Genomic DNA, 23146 nt, shown 5'->3' with positions numbered 1-23146 from the left:
AGTTCCATTTCACCCTCCCCCTCTGAATCTGAGCATTCCAATGTACATTAAGCAAACAGTGTATTTCCCCAGATCAAATGAGAAGATGTTACTTTGAACTTTCAAAGCTGACTTTCATACCCCAAATGTATAAAATTTTGATCAAGGATGTGTTAGTATGTCTCGGTGAAGCCCTGTGCGAAACCGTCGACATACACACAGCAGAGTGATAGCAGTGGTGTAATTATGTGGGTTAGCCAGTAAATACACAACTTAGTATTTAACAAAGTATTATTTACAAATATATTATTATTTTATTATTATTTATTAGATTTGTATATTGCCCCTCTCCGCAGACATACAGATATCAACAACAGAGAATAAACTGCACATAACTATTCTCAAAGATAACTCCCCCCCCCCCAGGGAACGGTACTGGCGCCCTCTTATGGCCAAACCAGTCAAAACTCTTAGAGACATTTTACATCTTTACAGTCACAGACTACTATTGGTAGTTTACTACATGGCAACCTCAAAACAGGTGAGTACCATGTGCTAACAATCTCCCCCCTTGGGGTTGACAATATAGTTTTCCATTCAATACAGTTTCACATTTACTGTTTCATGTTGTACCTAGTACAATTCTCAACATGTAGTTTAGCTCCTTGTGCCTTGTCAGCTATGTTATCTGGACTCTCACAGTATTCAAGCTTGATTATCCCATCCTTTACACACTGTCTTACATTCAGGTATTTTAGGTCTGTGTGTTTTGACAGTTTTACCTTTTGCCATACTTATAGATGACTGATTGTCTTCATATACCATAATAGGCTTTTGACACTCCATACCTAAGTCTAACAGCAACTGCTACCACTAAATCTGTACATAACTGTGACAGACTAGCAAATTTGGCCTCCATGGTAGACAGAGTAATGTGTTGCTATCTCATTGACTTCCATTCTACCAAGACTCCACCAAACAGAATAGCTAAACCAGACGTAGACTTCCTGGTTACATTACCACAGGCGAAACTGGCATATGCCGTCAATTTCAAACTATCATCAGGTTCCAAATATAAACCATGATGCATGGTACCCTTCAAATACCACAATATCCTCTTCGCAGCCTTCCAATAATATTCAACTGATTCCAACTGCTTCATTCTATATGCTATATCCAGCCGTGAATAATTTCCCAAATACGACAAGCTTCCTACAAGCGAATGATACAGTCTCTTATCAACAGCCTTTCCATCCTTCTTGCCATGCACAAAGCAACTTTCCATCGGAGTTCTAGCAATCTTATAATTTTCCATATTGTATTTCTTTAACAGACTGTTAATCTTTCCAGCTTGCGACAATCTATAGCAGTGATGGGCAACCTTTTGAGCTTGGTGTGTCAAAATTCGCCAAAAAACCGAGCATAACTCGGGTGGTGTGTCACCTTGAGAAAAAAACACTCTCACTCTCTCTCACTCTCTTCCTTCCTCTCTCATCTCTCACTCTTTCTTTCTTGCTCTCTCTCACTATCTATCTTCCTTTCTTTCCTTCTCTCTTCCTTCCACTTTTTTCTCTTTCTCTCTTTTCCTTCCTTCCTTCTCTTCCCCTCCCTCTCCCTCTCCCTTTATATTTATCTCTTCCTTCCTTCCTCTCTTCCTCCCTTTCTCTCTCCCTCTCGTTCACTTTTCTCTCCCGTCCCTTCCTCCCTCCTTCCTCTCCTCTTTCCCTCCCTCTTTTTCCCTTCTTTCTCTCCACGTCTCCAGCGGGCAGACGGCTTTGCTAACCGGCACAAGGCTCAAGCCAGCTGCCTGGGAAAGCCCTGTGCCAGACAGGAAAGCCGGCTTTACGGGAAAGCAGCGCGCTTTTCAAATGCGCTGCTTTCCTGCTGCAACTCTTTCCTGGGCAGGGGGGGCGCCCGAACAGAGGCGGCGGCAGGTTCAAGGGACCAACAGCCGGTCCTTTTCGGGGCTGCGTTGTTGCAGCGTCTGAGGCTGCCGCTGCCTCCACCTCCAGGCGAAGGGATCTCCTCGGTGGGCGGCCTCAGAGACTGCAACAACGCAGCCCCAAAAAGGACTGGCTGTTGGTCCCTTAAAACTGCCGCTGTCGCCCACTGCAGAGATCCCTTCGCCTGGAGGCGGAGGCGGCGGCAGCCTCAGACGCTGCAACAACGCAGCCCTGAAAAGGAACGGCTGTTGGTCCCTTGAACCCGCCGCCGCCGCCTCTGTTCGGGCGAAGGGATCTCCGCAGTGGGCGGCAGCAGCTTGAAGAGACCAACAGCCGATCCTCATTGAGTTGAGTTTCCTTTGGCTTCCTTCGAGGCAGCAGGTGAGCTTTGCAGCTTTGCCTCGAAGGAAGCCAAAGGAAGCTCAGCTCGGGGGCGGGCCTGAAGCAGCCGCCGCCTACTCTGCCCCACGCTTCGGCCGCGCCGGGGCCAAGTAAGCTGAGGCTAGGCCCATCGCCCCGGCTCCAAGTGCGGGGCCTGGGCGGGCAAGCATTGGGAGGGCCTCGCCGTCGCTTGGCGGGAGAAGAGCTCCCCTCCCCGTGATCCAGGACAGCATGGCCGTCAACAAGTTAGTGCGCGGGGGTCCTGATGGCTTGCTTACGGCCCCCTCCAGCCGCTCTTGCAGGGCTTCCAGGCTTCCCGCGGGGCGGCGAAGAAGCAAAAAAGCGGCACTGGAGGGACCAAGACGGTCGGCAGCTGAGCGTCTGGAGGAGGAGGAGGAGGAAAGCCAGGGGGCGGGGAGGAAAGCGGGCCTGCAATTGGCCAATTTCTTTCTCGCCTTCAGGGAGAGGAACTGCTGCTGCTCTGCCATAGGGTGCTTTCCTCCCCGCCCCCTGGCTTTCTTCCTTGCCGCCGCCAGACGCTCAGCAGCAGAGTGGAGGGGAGATTCGGGAGCTTATGGTAAAGTCTCGTACGTTGCCGGGGCCCGGGTAAATGGCCTCAGCGGGCCATAGTTTGGGGACCACTGCCCTAAAGTTCCCCGTTTCTCCAGCCGCGTGTCACCGAAAATGGCTACGCGTGTCAGTGCTGACACGCGTGTCATAGGTTCGCCATCACTGATCTATAGCCTTTCTTAGTCTTCACAATATCAATATGAGTCCATTAGGAGAAGGGTGGCTTATACATTTAAATAATAAATAAATTTAAATAATAAATATGTTGTTTTAGATCTAAGCCAAAAGGTGCTCTAAACTATCACCAATTTATTTTGCATTTAAAACACTGTGAATTCTTTGTTGTTGTTGCTTATTGATTATTACATGGAATCTTCAAGAGGAAGAAATGGAAATACAGTACTAAATAGTTCATCTCACCTGTTTTTTCTTATAAAATCCTTTCTTGTCACAGTTTGGAATATGCAATCCTCTTGGACTTAAAACATTCAAAATCTTCAGATTGTTTAATGTGTCTTCCATCTCTCTTCGACAAGGACCCTGTGAATTTCAATTTCAATATATATTGTTATAAATTAACAATTTCTTGCATGTCTGGATTTCTATGCCACCCTTCTCCTCAGACTCAGGGCAGCTTATGAAAATAATAATATAATACAAAATACAACAAAGAGAAACCCAAACATGAGTATTAAAACCACAAAAGATATTTAAAAAGCAAACATTCATATTCATTCTAACTAAGATTCTACAATCATAATATTGACCAGAGCAAGATGCTTGTGCTCAACAGCCCCAAACCTGCCCACAAAGGTGAGTTTTTAGGACCTTATGAAAGGCCAGGAGGATGGGGGTGGTGTGAATCTCTGGAGGGATTGATTCCAGAGGGTTTGTTGTTTTGGAGGAGGAAGATCAAGTGGATATATTCATTTCCTTGAGTTATTTGTAAAATGATAAAGGCAGAATACAAATAAATAAATGAAAAATAATGCTATGCATTTTATAAATTAATGGGCTGCTCTTTGTCAGGAGCAGTCTTCCCAATCATGGTCTCCTCCAGATGTATTTGACTACAACTGCCCTAAATTCTAGTCTGCACAGGTGATTTGGTAATGGTTGAGGGAATGATCTTGGAAGACAGGGCAAAGAGACACAATCCAATAAATGAATGAATGGCCTCTTTATTTATTTATTTTATTTGTCATACAAATATAGTATTGTATTGTAGTATGTTTAACATAATATAAGTATAAAGTAGAGATAGAAAAGATAAAAAGACATTAGGACAGGAACGGGAGGCACAAGGTGCATTTATGCACGCTCCTTACAGACCTCTTAGAAAAGGGGAGAGGTCTATTGTAGATAATGTAAGGTTGAAAATTTTGGGATTGGGGGAAGAAACAACAGAGTCCGGTAGTGAATTCCAGACGTTGACCACTCTATTGCTGAAATCATATTTTCTGCAGTCTAGTTTGCAGCGATTTATATTTAGTTTGTATCTATTGCATGCTCTTGTGTTGTTGCTGTTGTTGAAGGTGAAGTAGTCGCCAACAAGGAGTACATTGTGATGTATGATTTCATGAACAACAGTTAAATCAGTTCGGAGCCAGTGTAGCTGTAAATTTTCTAAACATAGTAATTGAAGTCTGGAGGAGCAAGGTAATTTGTTGTGTGAGGAGGAGTGGAGGACTCTTTTTGTGAAGTATTTCTGGACTCCTTTGATTGTATTAATGTCTGTTATGTAGTGTGGATTCCATACAGGTGAGTTGTATTCAAGAATTGGTCTGACAAATGTTTTATATGCTCTGGTTAGTAGATCGGTGCTTCTAGAGAAGAAGCTGCATAGAATTCAGTTTGTGATTCTTAGTGCTTTTTTTGGCAATGCTGTTGCAGTGGGCTCTGGCACTTAGGTCATTGGAAATGAGTACTCCAAGGTCTTTGACTGAGTGAGGGTCTTCTGCGAGTTCAGTTTGTCCAAGTGTATATTTAGTATTCAGAATCTTTTTACCAATGTGTAGGACAGAGCATTTTTGGATGAGATTTGCAGTTGCCAGTTGTTAGACCATTCAGCTGCATGGTCAAGGTCCTTTTGAAGAGTAGAAGTATTATCGGATGTATTAAATAGCTTAACATCATCAGCAAAGAGAACACAATTGCTTGTAATATTGTCACAGAGATCGTTTATGTAGAGTATAAAGAGAGTGGGTCCTAGGATACTGCCTTGGGGAACACCACTGTTAACTGGAGCAGGATTAGATATGGCATTACCTCTTTTGACCACCTGTTGTCTGTTTGACAGGAACACTGATATCCAATTGTGCAGTGGTCCTGAGATGCCATAAGATTTCAGTTTCCTAAGACGTTTGTCATGAATTACTGAATCAAAGGCTTTGCAAAAGTCTATGTAGATTGCATCAATTGATTTACCCTGGTCAATTTGGGAAGTCCATATGTTTTTGCAGTGTAAAAATTGCAGGTTGCAGGATAATTTTTTTCTGAAAACGAATTGTTTGTTGGAAAGTAGGTTATTTGTTTCAAGGTGGAGTGTAATGGATTGGTTAATGATGGATTCCATGACTTTGCAAGTGACGCAGATCATGGAGATTGGTCTATAATTTTCAACATTGCTAGGATCACCCTTTTTGAAAATAGGGATAACCGTGGCTAGAGACCAGAATTTAGGTAGGGAGCTTTTTGTAGAAAATATTTTGAAAATTATGCTTACAGTTCAGCCAGAGTTGAGGAGAGGTTTTTTTAAGAAGTATGCACATTGTCCTTCAGGTCCAATAGATAGAGATGTTTTTAGGTTGTGCAGTGATTTCTTAACGTTTTCTTCAGTAAAGTTGATTTGTGTTAGATCATTGAAGTTAGTTGGGGTGCAACTAGGAAATGCTGGGCATGAGCCGTTGCTGTTCAAAAAGACAGAGCTAAAGAAATTGTTAAAGAGATTGGCTTTAATAGAATAGAATAGAATAGAATAGAATAGAATAGAATTTTATTGGCCAAGTGTGATTGGACACACAAGGAATTTGTCTTGGTGCATGTGTTCTCAATGTACATAAAAGAAAAATAGACATTTGTCAAGAATCATGTAGTACAACACTTAATGATTGTCATAGGGGTCAAATAAGCAATGAAGAAACAATCAATATTAATAAAAATCTTAGGATACAAGCAATAAGTTACAGTCATACAGTCCTAAGTGGAAGGAAAAGGATGATAGGAATGATGAGAAAAACTAGTAGAATAGAAGTGCAGATTTAGTAAAAAGTCTGACAGTGTTGAGGGAATTATTTGTTTAGTAGAGTGATGGCATTCAGGAAAAAACTGTTCTTGTGTCAAGATGTCTTGGTGTGCAGTGCTCTGTAGTGACGTTTTGAGGGTAGGAGTTGAAACAGTTTATGTCCAGGATGCGAGGGGGCAGTAAATATTTGCCCTGCCCTCTTTTTTGACTTGTGCAGTATACAGGTCCTCAATGGAAGGCAGGTTGGCAGCAATTGTTTTTTCTGCTATATTTTCTATATGTATATTCTCAATATACTCTTTGTCATTTGGTCCCATAAGTGATGGGATGGATCTAGAGACTAAGTTTGTTTTTTACAAAGTTATAGAAGGCACCTGTGGATTTCCTGCGTAGGTTTTCTTCTTGTTTGATATGATAGCTGGTACATTCAGTCTTTATTTGATGACATACATTTTTATAGCAGTTTTTAAAGTTTGCAACATAACCTGTTTTGTTTTTACAACAAAGTAATCTTTTTTTGGATTGTAGCTTTCTTATTTTTATGGGTAATTTATTTCTCTTGGTTTTGGTGTATATTAGCTGTACATGTGATTTTATGACTCTTTGGATCTCAAGCAGAAATTTATTCTAATAGTCATCTACAGTGATACAGCCGGAGAATATTGTGTTCCAATCAAAAGATGAGAGGTCAGAGTCTATGTTATCATAGTTGGCTTTCTTAAAATTGAAATTGGTTGTTCTGCTTTTGGCATTGTTTATGAGAGGATGTACATTGAGGCAAAAGTTGATTATGCTGTGGTCACTGTTAGAAAAGGATTCTCTTACTTGGAGTGCATAAATTGAGTGTAAACTGTTGCAGAAGATGAGGTCTAGGCAGTTGTTGAGTCTGGTGTTGTCAGTAACTAGTTACACTAGCCCTAGACTAATGATAGCATTGTAGAGGGTTGAGTGAATGGGTTCAGTTGTGCATTCATTTAGGGACTAGTTAATATGTAGTAGGTTTAGGTCACCAAGAAATATGAGGGGATGTTGGTAGGAGGTTGCCCACGTTAGTAGTGAGGTTAACTTGTTCGCATGTGAGATGTCATAGTCAGGGGCTCTATAGCATAGGAGGAAGCGGAGTGTGGTGTCTGAGGTTAGTTCACAGATGATAGTTTGAGGGAGGTAAAGTTCTTGTTTAACTTGGATTTGCTTTATAATGAGTGATTTCTTGTAGAAGATTGCAACTCCACCTCCTCTATGGATTGCGCGATCAGAGCGGAAAACGTGTTAGTCTTTTGTAGTGATAATGGAGTTGGGGAGGGATGTACAGTGATCCCTCGATTTTCGCGATCTCGATCTTCGTGAAACGCTATATCGCGATTTTTCAAAAAATATTAATTAAAAAATACTCCACGGTTTTTTTGCTATACCGCGGTTTTTCCCACCCGATGACGTCACTCTCTTCCTTTCTCATCTTTCTTTCTCTCTCTCTTTCTCTATCTTGCTTCTTCCTCTCTCACACTCTCTTCCTCCCTCTCTCATCTCTTTCTTTCCTTCTCTCTCTTTCTCTATCTCTCCCCCTTTTGCTCTCGAGCGGCGGGCGGCGGGCGGGCGGGCGAGCGGCGGGCGGGCAGCAGCGAGGAGCCGAAGATCGGGGTTTCCCCTTTGCGTGGGCGGCGGGGAAGACCCAGGGAAGGTTTCTTCGGCCGCCCAGCAGCTGATCTGCTCGGCAGCGCGGCAGCAGCGAGGAGCCGAAGATCGGGGTTTCCCCTTTGCGTGGGCGGCGGGGAAACCCCGATCTTCGGCTCCTCGCTGCTGCCACGCTGCCGAGCAGATCAGCTGCTGGGCGGCCAAAGAAACCTTCCCTGGGTCTTCCCCGCCGCCCACGCAAACTCCACCATCTGCGCATGCGCGGCCATGGAAAAAGGGCGCGCATGCGCAGATGGTGTTTTTACTTCCGCACCACTATATCGCGAAAAATCGATTATCGCGAGGGGTCTTGGAACGTAACCCTCGCGATACTCGAGGGATCACTGTAGTTAACCACATTTCGCATATAAAAGTGATGTCAAATTTGGTGGTTTTTAGTAGGAAAAGGAGTTTGGGTATTTTGTTAACAATGCTTCTTGCGTTTATTAGTTTACATTTAATGTTAGAAGTGGTTGATGATGAGGAAGTAAGGGGCGTGCATTCCTAGTCTTGGTTGAATGGGAATTGGTTTTGGTTGGGATGGGCAGGTAGTTTAAGAGAAACCCTTCCACCCTTCCACCTCTCACAATACTAGACAATACAGTATCAACTGTAGAGACCTTCAAATTTCTAGGTTCTATCATATCTCAAGACCTAAAATGGTCACCTAACATCAAAAACATCATCAAAAAAGCACAACAAAGAATGTTCTTTCTGCGCCAGCTCAGGAAGCTCAAACTGCCCAAGGAGCTGCTGATTCAGTTCTATAGAGGAATCATTGAGTCTGTCATCTGCACCTCTATAACTGTCTGGTTTGGTGCTGCAACCCAACAAGACCGACACAGACTTCAGAGGATAATCAGAATTGCAGAAAAAACAATTGCTGCCAATCTGCCTTCAATTGAGGACCTGTATACTGCACGAGTCAAAAAGAGGGCGGGTAAAATATTTACTGACCCCTCACATCCTGGACACAAATTGTTTCAACTCCTACCCTCAAAACGTCGCTACAGAGCACTGCACACCAAGACAACTAGACACAAGAACAGTTTTTTCCCGAACGCCATCACTGTACTAAACAAATAATTCCCTCAACACTGTCAGACTTTCTACTAAATCTGCACTTCTATTCTACTAGTTTTCCTCATCATTCCTATCACCCATTTCCTCCCACTTAGGACTGTATGACTGTAACTTGTTGCGTATATCCTAAGATTTTTATTAATATTGCTTCTTCATTGCTTATTTGACCCCTATGACAATCATTAAGTGTTGTACCACATGATTCTTGACAAATGTATATTTTATTTTATGTACGTTGAGAGCATATGCACCAAGACAAATTCCTTGTGTGTCCAATCACACTTGGCCAATAAAATTCTATTCTATTCTATTCTATTCTAGTTAGGATGGATTTGAGCAGTAGTTGTTTGAGGGTTGAGGTTTATGGTGGGTTGTTCTTGGTTGACGGTGAATTGTATGCTGGGATGGTTTTGGATGCTGGAGTTTGGAGAGTTGAATGATGGGATGTGGGTCTTGGTTTTGATGCAGCCAGCTCGGTAGTCAATGTATAGGTTGGTTTGTCCTTAGTCTTGACATTTTTTAAGTTCTGCACGAAGTTCTCGATTGGATTCTTTGCAAAATGGATAAGTCCAGTTTTGCACAGTTTCTTGGGGTTGGGGTCATTTCAATTAATGGAATTTATAGTATTGATGAACTTACGTTTGCTAACTTTGTTTTTGCAGATGACTCTGCAGAATTAGGGGGCTGCTGAGCCATCTCTGTATTTGAACTCGGGACCGTCTCTGGACACTTCGATGATTTCATCCATAGGGATTACTGGTGCAATGATATTGCGAATCTTGTTAATATCAGGTTCATTTGTGATATCCAGGCCAAATAGGATGGCATTGTTATGTTTTTGTTCCCTTTCAAGGGTGTCTTTGATTAGTAGGGATAGGTTATTTGGGTGGTTGGTGGATTTATGAGGAGGTGATTGACATGATTGCTCGTATGATGGAGGTAGTAAGTGATGGGTTATTGGTTGAGTTAGAGGTTGTTGATGATCAATTAAATTTCTGTTTGCCTGTGCTGAGATTTTGTTGTCCAAGGATGTGAAGCATGCTTGTATTCGTGCTTCTATCCATGTTTCCATGTACTCAATATTTTTTTTTGTGAGGATAGGGTTGATTCGAGGTTGTGAAATTTATTGGACATGGTTATTAGTTTATTTAGCTTGGGTAGGCATGTTGGGCAAAAATGAATAAAAGTGGGACCTTTTTGAAGAAAGTTGTTTGTTTTTGTTTATTTCCAGGCAGGAATTGTGGGCATAATTTGAGCACATTTCGCATTGGTTACATTCTTCTATATGTAAGGTATTTTTGGTGCATTTATAGCAAATGGTATATTTGGTAGCTGTATGTTCCATTTGAGGATGTTTGTAAGTGGAGGTTTTTGATTTCTTGTTTGGCATGGTTGATGAAAACATTTCTAGGCTTTGTGAACGTTCCTATGCAAACAAGGGCAGTTGCCTTTGTTCCTTAAATGTTCACCACTTTAGATTTATTTATTTATTTATTTACCTATTTATTTTATTAGATTTGTATGCCACCCCTCTCCGAAGACTTGGAGCGGCTCACAACAACAAAACACAGTACAAATCCAATAATTAAAAAACCATTTAAAACCCTTAATATAAAAACAGTCATACATCCCAGACAAACCATACATAAAGCAGAAACGGCCTGGGGGAATCAATTTCCCCATGCCTGATGGCAGAGGTGGGTTTTAAGGAGTTTGTGAAAGGCAAGGAGGGTGGGGGCAGTCCTAATCTCTGGGGGGAGTTGATTCCAGAGGGTCAGGGCTGCCACAGAGAAAGCTCTTCCCTGGGTCCTGCCAGACAACATTGTTTCATCAACGGGACCTGGGGAAGGCCAACTCTGTGGGATTTGTGTGGCAGAAGGCAGTCCCGGAGATATTATGGTCTGATGCCATGAAGGGCTTTATAGGTCATAACCAACACTTTGAATTGTGACCAGAAACTGATCAGCAACCAATGCAGACTGTGGAGTGTTGGTATGACATGGGCGTATCTGGGAAAGCCCATGATTGCTCTCGCAGCTACATTCTGCACAATCTGAAGTTTACGAACACTCTTCAAAGGTAGCCCCGAGTCTTCGGAGAGGGGCGGCATACAAATCCAAGTAATAAATAAATAAATAAATAAATGTAGAGAGTGTTACAGTAATCGACTATGAGTGACTGTGAGCAGTGACTCCCAGTCCAGGTAGGGCCGCACCTGGTGCACCAGGCAAACCTGGGCAAATGCCCCCCTCGCCACAGTTGAAAGATGGTTCTCTAATGTTAGCTGTGGATCGAGGAGGACACCCACATTGCAGACCCTCTCTCTTTTTTTATATAAATTTTATTTATATACATATATACAGTGGTACCTTAAGATACGAACTTAATTGGTGCCGGGGGGAGGTTCGTAAGACGAAAGGTTCGTAAGACGAAACATTGTTTCCCATAGGAAACAATGTAAAGTCAATTAATCCGTGCAACAACAAAAAAAACCCGCAAAAAAACGCTGCCGCCCGGCTGTCACCTTTTAAAACAGCCGTGCGGCAGGAGATAGGCTTTGAGTTTTTGGCTGGGGGGGGGAGAAGTAGGACCTTCCTAACTCCCCCCCCCCAGCCACAAGGAGCGGCGAAGCGGCGAAGTGACGTGGAAGAATGAAGTGGCGTCCCACTCATCGCCCGTGTCTGGCAGAAGCTTCTGCCCGAGTGCTCTTGGCCGGCGGGATTCAAAGTGCTGGGGTGGGAGGTGTCCCGACAGTTCCCCCCCCACCCCAGCACTTTGAATCCTGCCGGCCAAGAGCACTCGGGCAGAAGCTTCTGCCAGACACGGGCAATGAGCGGGACGAGCGGCGCGGAAGCCGCTTGCAACAGCTGCCACAGCCACCGGCTTCCGCGCCGCTCATCCCGCTCATTGCCCGTGTCTGGCAGAAGCTGCCACCCGACCGCTCTTGCCCAGCGGGAGGCGAAGCACTGGGGTGGGGGGGCTGTCGGAACACCCCCCACCCCAGCACTTTGAATCCCGCCAGCCAAGAGCACTCGGGCAGAAGCTTCCCCCTCATCGCCCGTGTCTGGCAGAAGCTTCTGCCCGAGTGCTCTTGGCCGGCGGGATTCAAAGTGCTGGGGTGGGAGGTGTCCCGACAGCCCCACCCCACCCCAGCACTTTGAATCCCGCCGGCCAAGAGCACTCGGGCAGAAGCTTCTGCCAGACACGGGCAATGAGCGGGATGAGCGGCACGGAAGCCTCTTGCAGCAGCTGCCACAGCCATCGGCTTCCGCGCCGCTCGTCCCGCTCATTGCCCGTGTCTGGCAGAAGCTGCCACCCGAACGCTCTTGCCCAGCGGGAGGCGAAGCACTGGGGTGGGGTGGGGGCTGTCGGGACACCCCCACCCCAGCACTTTGAATCCCGCCAGCCAAGAGCACTCGGGCAGAAGCTTCGCCCTCATCGCCCATGTCTGGCAGAAGCTTCTGCCCGAGTGCTCTTGGCCGGCGGGATTCAAAGTGCTGGGGTGGGAGGTGTCCCGACAGCCCCACCCCAGCACTTTGAATCCCGCTGGCCAAGAGCACTCGGGCAGAAGCTTCTGCCAGACACGGGCAATGAGCGGGATGAGCGGCACGGAAGCCTCTTGCAGCAGCTGCCACAGCCATCGGCTTCCGCGCCGCTCGTCCCGCTCATTGCCCGTGTCTGGCAGAAGCTGCCACCCGAGCGCTCTTGCCCAGCGGGAGGCGAAGCACTGGGGTGGGGTGGGGGGCTGTCGGGACACCCCCACCCCAGCACTTTGAATCCCGCCAGCCAAGAGCACTCGGGCAGAAGCTTCCCCCTCATCGCCCATGTCTGGCAGAAGCTTCTGCCCGAGTGCTCTTGGCAGGCGGGATTCAAAGTGCTGGGGTGGGAGGTGTCCCGACAGAAATGGGCTCTGAAGCGGCGCAAAGTTATCCTGTCTCTCCACCTCCTCCCCCTGCGGCCGCCTTCCCAAAGGAGCTTTCTGGCTGCCCAGGGGGCGGGGTTAGCTTTGTGCCGGGGGAGCGGGGGCAGCCACCCGAGCGCTCTTGCCCAGCAAGAGGCGAAGCACTGGGGTGGGGGGTGGGGCTGTCGGGACACCCCCCCCACCCCAGCACTTTGAATCCCGCCGGCCAAGAGCACTCGGGCAGAAGCTTCCCCCTCATCGCCCGTGTCTGGCAGAAGCTTCTGCCCGAGTGCTCTTGGCCGGCGGGATTCAAAGTGCTGGGGTGGGAGGTGTCCCGACAGAAACGGGCTCCGAAGTGGCGCAAAGTTATCCTGTCTCTCCACCTCCTCCCCCTGCAGCCGCCTTCCCAAAGGAGCCTTCTGGCTGCCCAGGGGGCGGAGTTAGCTTTGTGCCAGGGGAGCGGGGGCTGCCACCCGAGCGCTCTTGCCCAGCGGGAGGTGAAGCACTGGGGTGGCGGGTGGGGCTGTCGGGACACCCCCCCACCCCAGCACTTTGAATCCCGCCGGCCAAGAGCACTCGGGCAGAAGCTTCCCCCTCATTGCCCGTGTCTGGCAGAAGCTTCTGCCCGAGTGCTCTTGGCCGGCGGGATTCAAAGTGCTGGGGTGGGAGGTGTCCCGACAGAAACGGGCTCCGAAGCGGCGCAAAGTTATCCTGTCTCTCCACCTCCTCCCCCTGCGGCCGCCTTCCCAAAGGAGCCTTCTGGCTGCCCAGGGGGCCGAGTTAGCTTTGTGCCGGGGGAGCGGGGGCTGCCACCCGAGCGCTCTTGCCCAGCGGGAGGCGAAGCACTGGGGTGGGGGGTAGGGCTGTCGGGACACCCCCCCACCCCAGCACTTTGAATCCCGCCGGCCAAGAGCACTCGGGCAGAAGCTTCCCCCTCATCGCCCGTGTCTGGCAGAAGCTTCTGCCCGAGTGCTCTTGGCCGGCGGGATTCAAAGTGCTGGGGTGGGAGGTGTCCCGACAGCCCCACCCCCACCCCAGTGCTTTGCCTCCCGATGGGCAAGAGCACTCAGGTGGCAGCCCCCGCTCCCCCGGCACAAAACTAACCCTGCCCCCTGGGCAGCCAGAAGGCTCCTTTGGGAAGGCGGCCGCAGGGGGAGGAGGTGGAGAGACACGATAACTTTGCGCCGCTTCGGAGCCCGTTTCTTTCCTGCTGCCACTATCTTCTTGAAGGTTTTCCCAACGAAGCGCTGCGCTGGGCTCCGAAGACATGGCGTTCTACAAGGTACAAATTGGAAAATGTAGATCAAGCCATGTACTTTCTTGAACAGAGTGGTTTGGGCCACTCCGACTACGCAAGTAACCAACAAGTGGTTCAACTACAACTAGTTCAACAGCAACCAGGGGAAAAACCACCAACTCAGCAAGAAGAAAACCTGGGGGCAACTGCTCAAGTAATAGAGCAGGACCAAGGTGCGAGAAGAGTTCAACCTCAGCGAGAAACTAAAAAAACCATTAAATGACAATGAATAAAGATTTTAAAATCTTCTCTGTAAATGTTAATGGACTTAATGAACCGAGAAAAAGGAAGCAAATTTTTTCTAAAATTAGAAATCAAAATGTTCAGATTGCAATACTACAAGAAGTACATATTAAAAAAGATAATCAAAAATTACTGGTGAATCCCAAAATTGGAAAAATGTATGCTGCATTAGCAGACCAAAAAAAAAGGGGTGTAGTGATGTATGTCAAGAATTCTATAAATTCCAAACAAATATATAAGGATAAAGAGGGTAGGATATTGATTGTACAAGTAGATATTGAACCTAGACCTCTAGTGGTTGTTTCTATTTATGCTCCCAATGAAGACCAAATGACATTTTATAAAAATTTACACCAAACAATAATAGATTTAGCTATTGACAATGTATTGATAATAGGTGATTTCAATGCTATCGCGAATAGACAATTAGACCATTCAGGAGGGGGAGGTAATAAAAAAAGGGGAAAAGGTAAAAAAACAAGAAGAAATTTGTTACCTAGTACTTTTCAAAAAATGAAAGCGGAACTACTACTAAGCGACATTTGGAGGGAAAGACACCCTCACAAAAGGCAATTTACCTTTTACTCCAATCCTCACAAAATTTGGACGAGAATTGACATGTTATGGGCACCAAAAACGGTGGCAGAACAAATAAGAGAGGTTGAGATAGACGTTAATACATGGGCTGATCACAACCCAATAGTGGTCTATATGACGATGAACAATAAACAGAACAACTGGCGGATGAATAGATATATATTAAATGATAAGAAATATAAGGATTGGATTGAAAAGGAACTAAAAATATTTTTTGAAATTAATAAAACATCAGACACTACTCCACAGAACTTATGGGATACAGCTAAAGCGTATATAAGGGGTTTAACAATATCTTACACAGCAAAACACAATAAGGAAAAGAAATTAGAGTATTTACAATTAACAAACGAACTAAAACAATTAGAATCCCTATCGCAGCAACATACTAAGAACAGAGATCTAAAGACAGAAATAAACGTAATTAAACATAAAATTAGAGTTACAGAACAAAACCAACTAACTGAAAAGATCAAAAGAGCAAAGCAACATTATTTTGAACATGCAAATAAACCTGGCAGATGGTTAGCGTACAAACTTAGAAAACAGAGTCAATCAAAATTAATCCAAAAATTAGAAGATAAAGATGGTAAAATAAAATATGACACAAAAGGCAAGGCAGACATTGTTTATAATTTTTATAAAGAATTATATGCTAAAGCTCATGTTATCGAAGATGAAGTTTTTAACTATTTAGAGGCTTCAAATCTACCACAAATAACAGAAGATCAACAGGCCACCATGGACGGACCAATAACAATGGAGGAACTTTTAACAACAATTAAAAAACAGAAAAACAACAAGGCTACAGGCCCAGATGCCATACCTGCAGAATGGTACAAGATAGATAACGAAATAATAAGAAACCATATGTTAGAAACTTTTAATTTATGTAGACTGGAGGGGAAAATTCCCAAATCTTGGTCAGAATCACTGACAACCTTAATACATAAACAGGGTACAGAACCAGAAAAGATTAAAAATTATAGGCCTATATCACTATTAAATGTAGATTATAAGATTTTTATCGCCATTTATGCAGAGAGACTTAAAAGAGTTATAAATGGAATAATACACCAAGACCAAAATGGGTTTCTTCCAGGAAGACAAATTAAAAACAATATTAGAACTGTAATAAATATACTAGAGTACTATGAACAACACCCAGACAAGACGGCATCTTTAATGTTTTTGGACGCTCAAAAAGCCTTTGACAACGTTAATTGGATATTTATAAAAATGCAATTAAATAAAATGAGATTTGGCCCAAAATTTGTTAACCTAATAGACACCATATATTCAAAACAAACAACGAATATAATATTGAATAATAGCCAATTACCAATACTTGACATAAATAAGGGAGTTCGCCAAGGATGTCCTATATCACCATTGCTATTTATCATGACCCTTGAAACTTTATTAATTAAAATAAGAGCGGACCCCAAAATAAAAGGTTTAACCGTAGGAGATGAAACCTACAAACTCCAGGCCTTTGCAGACGATCTAATGTTTATAATTGAAGAGCCGATTACAACAGTTCCTACTTTACTACAAACCATTGAACAGTATGGAAATGTAGCAGGTTTAAAGATAAACAAAAGCAAAACACATTACTTGACTAAAAACATGAATAAAATACTAGAAACGAAATTAGAAAGTATTTCTGCAATAAAGATCGTAAAAAAGGTAAAATATTTAGGAATAAATTTAACAGCGAAAACAATAACATTAAAAAATGATAATTATATGAAATTATTAGCAGAAATTAAAAATGACTTAGCAATGTGGAATAATTTGAAAATATCTTTCTTAGGAAGAATTGCAACAATCAAGATGAACATTTTACCCAAGGTTTTATTTCTTTTCCAGACAATACCAATAAACCCAGGGGGTATCTTTTTAAAAACTCTAACAAACTTAGTTAAAAAATTTATATGGCAAGGTAAAAAAGCAAGGATAAAAATGAATTGTTTAGAAGATATTAAAGAAAGAGGCGGATTTGGCCTTCCAAATTGGAAACTATACTATCAGGCCGCTGCATTAACATGGCTTAGAGATTGGATAACTTTAGATAACAAAAGAATACTCGACCTAGAAGGACATGATTTAATGCTTGGATGGCACGCATTTTTATGGTATGACAAGGACAAAAATCATTCATATTTTAAAAGGCATACGTTGAGGAAATACTTATTAGAAGTATGGAAAGACATAAAGAAAAATCATTTTTTAAGTATCCCAGACTGGCTAGCTCCTTTAGAAGCAATAATACATCCAAAGTCTATAAAAGATAGGAAAATAACTTATAGATATAAAGAACTATTAAATGATCAGATGAAGCTTAAATCTAGAATTGAATTACAAGAAGAAGGCACAATAATAGATTGGTGGCACTATGCCCAGATCCGATCCAGATATCAGAAGGACAAAATTCTTTACATTTTTAATAAAAGTAAAAATCCTTTAACTACTTTAATCACCATCAATTCAACAAAAATGATAGGGAAAATATATAAACTACTTATTGCTCATAAAAATATAGAGTTGACTTTAAAAGATACTATGATAAGATGGTGTAGAAATATTGGTAAGGAAATAGATATAGACACATGGGAGAAAGTATGGACTAATAATTGGAAAATGACTAAATCAGTTTCCCTAAAAGAAAATCAAATCAAAATGTTTTATAGATGGCACCTTCCACCAAATAGGATAGCAAAAATGTTTCCTAATACATCCCCAATATGTTGGAAATGTAAGAAGGATATAGGAACCTATTATCATCAATGGTGGACATGTGGTAAAGCAAAAATATATTGGAAAATGATTGAAAAAATGTTAAAAGAAATAATAAAGCAAGATATAGATAATACCCCGGAATTCTATTTACTAGGTGTTACAAATCAGACCTATAAGAAAGAAATCTTTTATTTAATTATACATATATTAACTGCGGCTAGAATAATATATGCGCAAAATTGGAAAGGGGAGGAAATCCCCAAGGAAGAAGAGGTTATAGCTAAAATATTAGATTGCGCTGAAATGGATATGATGACAAGAAGATTAAACGATCAAGAGGATACTAAATTTTATGAAACATGGAACAATGTCTATAGATGGATAGATAAGAAAAAATAAGATATATCCTTAGTTGTTTTTTTTTTGTATTAGTTTTTACCTAGGTGATAATAATACTAATATTAGTTTAAAAGGACTTTTTGATGATTATGATATAGTAGTGTATGTATGTATAAGTACAAGCAATATACCAAGATGTATAATAGTTGAATTTAGCTTTATTGTTTGAATTGAAGGTTTGACATTATTTTACTAAAGTAACTAAGATTATATTAAAGGTATTTTTTGGAAATTATGTTATACTAACCTTACTTAATACTCATATCAAGATTTGTAAAACTTTAACTCAAATTTATTAACTTTTTCTACTATAATAGTTAACATATATTTAACTATGTATTCTTTTTCTATACTTGAATGTATACTTTCAAAAGAAGCGGGGGAAATATACCCCCACTTTATGTTTATTGTTTGTATGTATTTGTTTGTTTTTATGAAAAAATAATAAAAAAAAAAAAAAAAAAAAAAAGAAACGGGCTCCGAGGCGGTGCAAAGTTATCCTGTCTCTCCACCTCCTCCCCCTGCGGCCGCCTTCCCAAAGGAGCCTTCTGGCTGCCCAGGGGGTGGGGTTAGCTTTGTGCCGGGGGAGCGAGTGCTGCCACCCGAGCGCTCTTGCCCATCGGGAGGCGAAGCACTGGGGTGGGGGTGGGGCTGTCGGGACACCTCCCACCCCAGCACTTTGAATCCCGCCAGCCAAGAGCACTCGGGCAGAAGCTTCTGCCAGACACGGGCGATGAGGGGGAAGCTTCTGCCCGAGTGCTCTTGGCCGGCGGGATTCAAAGTGCTGGGGTGGGAGGTGTCCCGACAGCCCCACCCCCACCCCAAAGATCTTCCCGTCTGCAGAGGCTGGCTGAGCCGGAAGATCGCAGCGCGCGTTGCCTGTGCTGGCGAGGGAAGCCAAGCCGGGAGCGATCTTCCGGCTCAGCCAGCCTCAGCGGATCAAGCCCGGCCCGGCAGCTGCCTTCCGTCACTGAGCCTCGCCGGCCGGGAAGATCACAGCATGCGTTGCCTGCGGCGGCGAGGGAAGCCAAGCCGGGAGCGGCGGCGACGCGGCTCCGGTTGCCTGGTCCTCTCCTGCCTCCCACGCTGATGTTCCCCGCTGCGTCGGGCGCCGCCAGCCCTGAGTCGGACGCACCCTCCCCACAGCGCCCAGCCGCTGCCCGCCCCATCCTAGCCGGAGCCTGAGCCGGGTCTGCTCGGTCGCGCCTCCTCGCCCGCCGCCCGCCCAGGATGCAGACCTGCTGCCTCTCCCCACGCCCGCCGCCGGCCCGATCCTGCGCCTCCTGCTTCCCCCCCCAGCCAAAAATACAAATGTGGTCGCCCGCGGAGCAATGAGAAGCTGAAGCCGCTGGCGGTTTCAGACTCCTGCTGCTCCACGCTGCTCCGCCCTGCCTGTCATGCGGCGGCAGACCCTCTTTGTGTTTTTCGCTGAGGGGGGAGCAGGAGGACCTTCCTGACTCCCTCCCCCAGCGCCGGACCTCCAGCCAAAAACCCAAAGCGGCCTCCCAACCTGCCGCCGCCGCCGCCCGGCTGTTACCTTTTAAACAGCCTCCCGAAGTCGAACGCCAAACCCGAACTTCTGGGTTCGGCTTCGGGAGGCTGCTGGGAAGCCCCCCAGCTGTTTTAAAAGGTGACAGCCGGGCTGCGGGGCTTCCCAGTAGCCTCCGGAATGCCGAACCCGGAAGTTCGGGTTTGGCGTTCGTAAGACGAAAAAAGTTCGTAAGAAGAGGCAAAAATTTCCTCAACCCCGGGTTCGTATCTCGGGTTGTTCGTAAGACGAGGGGTTCGTATCTTGAGGTACCACTGTACATATATATATATATATACAATACATAAATCAATACCACTACATTTAAAAGAAAAAGAAAAAGAAAAAAACATAGAACAAAGAAAAAACAGACAATGTTTGGACGTATTTGCAGCATATCCTATAGAAAAAACGGTTCCAACTATGGCAACATTCTATTATAGCACTATTAAATTATCTGCATATGCAGTTTTGAAAAAGAATACACATCTTAAATTATACAAAACATTCTATATCTTAATATTAACAATAGATTCTAATACCAGGCAATAGTTTTGTCAAATAAATGTTTTTCTGATCTTATTTTAACCATGGTTTTTTCCTTTTTTCTCTAATCACAAATAGAACCTTTCCCAACACTTATAAAAGTCTGATTCTTCCTTATTTTTGATTTCTAACATTAATGTATCCATTTCTGTGCAGAGTATGACTTTTTCTATGATCTCTCCCACCTGAGGGATTTCTTCATTCTTCCAATATTGGGCATAAATTAACCTGATCGCAGTAGTTATGTGGATAATCAAATATATTTGGTGTTTTTTAAATTTTTGCTAGAATATTTCTAGCAAAAAGCTTTCTGTCTGTCTGTATTTCTATGCCACCCTTCTCCTCAGACTCAGGCCAGCTTACAAAAATAATAATACAATACAAAATAGAGCAAAGAGAAACCCAAACATAAAACTAGTATTAAAACTACAAAAGATATCTTAAAAGCAAACATTCATTTTCATTCTAACTAAGATTCTAAATTCATAACATCAGCCAGAGCAAGATGCTTGTGCTCAACAGCCCCAAACCTGCCGGAAAAGGTGAGGTTCTAGGACCTTATGAAAGGCCAGGAGGGTGTGTGTGGGGGGGGGGTGCGAATCTCTGGAGGGATTGATTCCAGAGGGCTGGGGCTATCACAGAGAAAGCTCTTCCCCAGACCCCACCAGCTGACATTGCTTAGCTGACGGGACCTGGAGAAGGCTGACTCTATGATGGCAAAGAATTTTTTTATTATTTCACGCCAATCACATATGCAAAATAATATACCATCAATCTTAAATTGCATTACAATAATTCATTTTTTAAAAATTCGGTATACACAATCCATCCAATGCTGCCTCCTTTACATTTGGCATCTTGGCAAAAATAGTTACTCAAATGTGTTACATGAATTTAAAAAGGTATCAGCTAATACACTTTTTAGGCTGCTTCTATTCTAATCACATCTAATAATTTAGGCCATAATGCCTAAATGATTATCCTTAATATCAATTTCATGTGTGTGTGTGTATATATATATATATATATCACTTTGAGGGGGGGGGATCCAAAGTTTGTCACATATGTCACAATAAATCCAATTGATAATAGTTCCTTTGGTAGGTAAGTTAAAAAATAAAAAGAAGAAAAAGAAAAAAGAAAGAAAGGAAAAGAATACCTTTTCCCCTTTTCTTTCATATATCCCTTGTAAAACCCAATATAGTCATCATACCCTATGCAATTTTATGGTTCAAAGAGCCCAATAAAATCCTCAAACCCTACTTTATTTCATATCACTGTAAATCCAGTGGAATCATCATGCCCTCGTCTAATTATTTCACTACAAACCCAATTAAGTCATCATACTCCATTCTAGTTATCTCATTATGAAGCCAAACCCAGCGGAATCATCATGCCCTGTTCTAAAAATAATTCACTGTAAGCCCAGTGGAATCATCATGCCCTACACTAATTAGAGAAAGCTGACTCTATGGGACTTGACCAGCCACTGGGATACATGAGGCAGAAGAAAGTCCTGTACAGCTCTCACGGCTGCATTTTGCACCAACTGTAGTCTCTGAAAATTCTTTAGTTGTAGTCCCACATAGAGGGCATTGCAGTAGTTGAACCTCAAGGTGATGAGGGCATGAGCAACTGTGAGAAGAGACTCCCTGTCCAAATAGGGCCACAACTAGTGCACAAAGTGAACCTATGCAAATGCCCCCCTTGTCACAGCTAAAAGATGATGTTCCAAGCTCAGCTGTGATGCATGGAGATGCCATTCAGCAAAGGCTGAATGATAAAGAGACGGCTGCTATAATGTTATCTGTCGAAGATAGCCAGTTAGTAAATGTAAGGCTAACAGATAATGCTTCTCAGGTTTGTGGAAGGTTTAAGGAGTTATTTCAAAAAGAAACAGCTGGAACAAAGGTCATCTTGACTAGACAACTGTATAATTTAAAGCTGCAGCTGAGTGAGTATGTTAATCAACACGTGCACAAGATAAAAAGCTTATCTGCCAAATTAAAATGCAGAGGCTTGACTTTTCCAGAGGAACATAAGACTTATATATTGCTGTCATCACTAGATAAGAGCTGGGAGGAATTTGTTTTGAGTCTCCAAAGTGTTCATGAGACATCTTTAAATATGGATTTTGTTGCATCCAAATTATTATGTAAAACAAAGACAGTTACAACAGGAAGATCAAGAGAAGACTGAGAAAACTGGAAAAACATTTTCTGTTGTTAGATGTTATTTTTGTGGCAAAGTAGGGCATATTGCAAGAGACTATACACAAAGAAATAAATCATTGAGTAAAGCTAAAAAGGGAGGGAGTTGGTGGAATGAAGATAAACAAAGATTCAGCTTGCCTAGTGTCAGCAAAAAGGCAACAGAACAAGGCAACTTGGATCCTAGGTTCGGTTTGTTCTGAGCATATTGTGAATTCAAAAGATATACTTAATGGTGATTTGAAAATATCTTAACTAAAACATATAACTTTAGCAGATGGTTCAGCTTCACAAGTACAATTAACTGGTTCAGCATATATTCCTTGTTTGGGAACAATTGTAATTTGTGTTCCAAAATTAAAGTTTTGTTTGTTAAGTGTGGGGAAATTAACAGCTGAAGGTTACATAGTCCATGTCTATGAGAAGGACTGTAAAATTTTGTGAAATAGTACGGTTTGTGCTGGAGGAATTATGCAAGACAAACTGTATGTAGTGCTTAACAAAAGTGAAACAGGGAATGCTATTTGTATAAAAAATGAACCAGTACATAATAATAGTTTACATTACCTACATCAAGTATTAGGACATGCAAGTTTTATTATGTTAAGGAGGATGTCTGGTATATGTAACCTAAATATTGTAATAAATGTTTAGGTTGTTCTATATGTAGTATGGTTAAAGTGAAAGCATACCTGAATCCAAGGTTTAATACCAGAATCACAAAAAGACCATTTGAACTAGTGCATGGAGATTTATCTGCACCATTTAAAGCAAGTCAAGGAGATGTTAGATACAGTGATCCCTCGATTATC

General features: G+C 43.2%; 1 protein-coding gene across 1 annotated transcript in view; it reads right to left on the bottom strand.

The window, feature by feature from the left end:
- IGFBP3 (insulin like growth factor binding protein 3) overlaps positions 1-23146 on the bottom strand; it is a 73526-nt gene that overhangs the window by 9870 nt on the left and 40510 nt on the right. Inside the window, exon 3 of the mRNA XM_070767122.1 lies at positions 3294-3413. Within this exon, the coding sequence (XP_070623223.1) occupies positions 3294-3413 (120 nt within the window). The remainder of the gene's footprint in view (positions 1-3293; positions 3414-23146) is intronic.

This window comes from Erythrolamprus reginae, chromosome Z (genome assembly GCF_031021105.1).
Source record: "Erythrolamprus reginae isolate rEryReg1 chromosome Z, rEryReg1.hap1, whole genome shotgun sequence".
Taxonomy (NCBI): Eukaryota; Metazoa; Chordata; class Lepidosauria; order Squamata; family Dipsadidae; genus Erythrolamprus; species Erythrolamprus reginae.
Note: the sequence above shows the minus strand (reverse complement) of the source record. Positions and strands in the feature narration are given on the sequence as shown.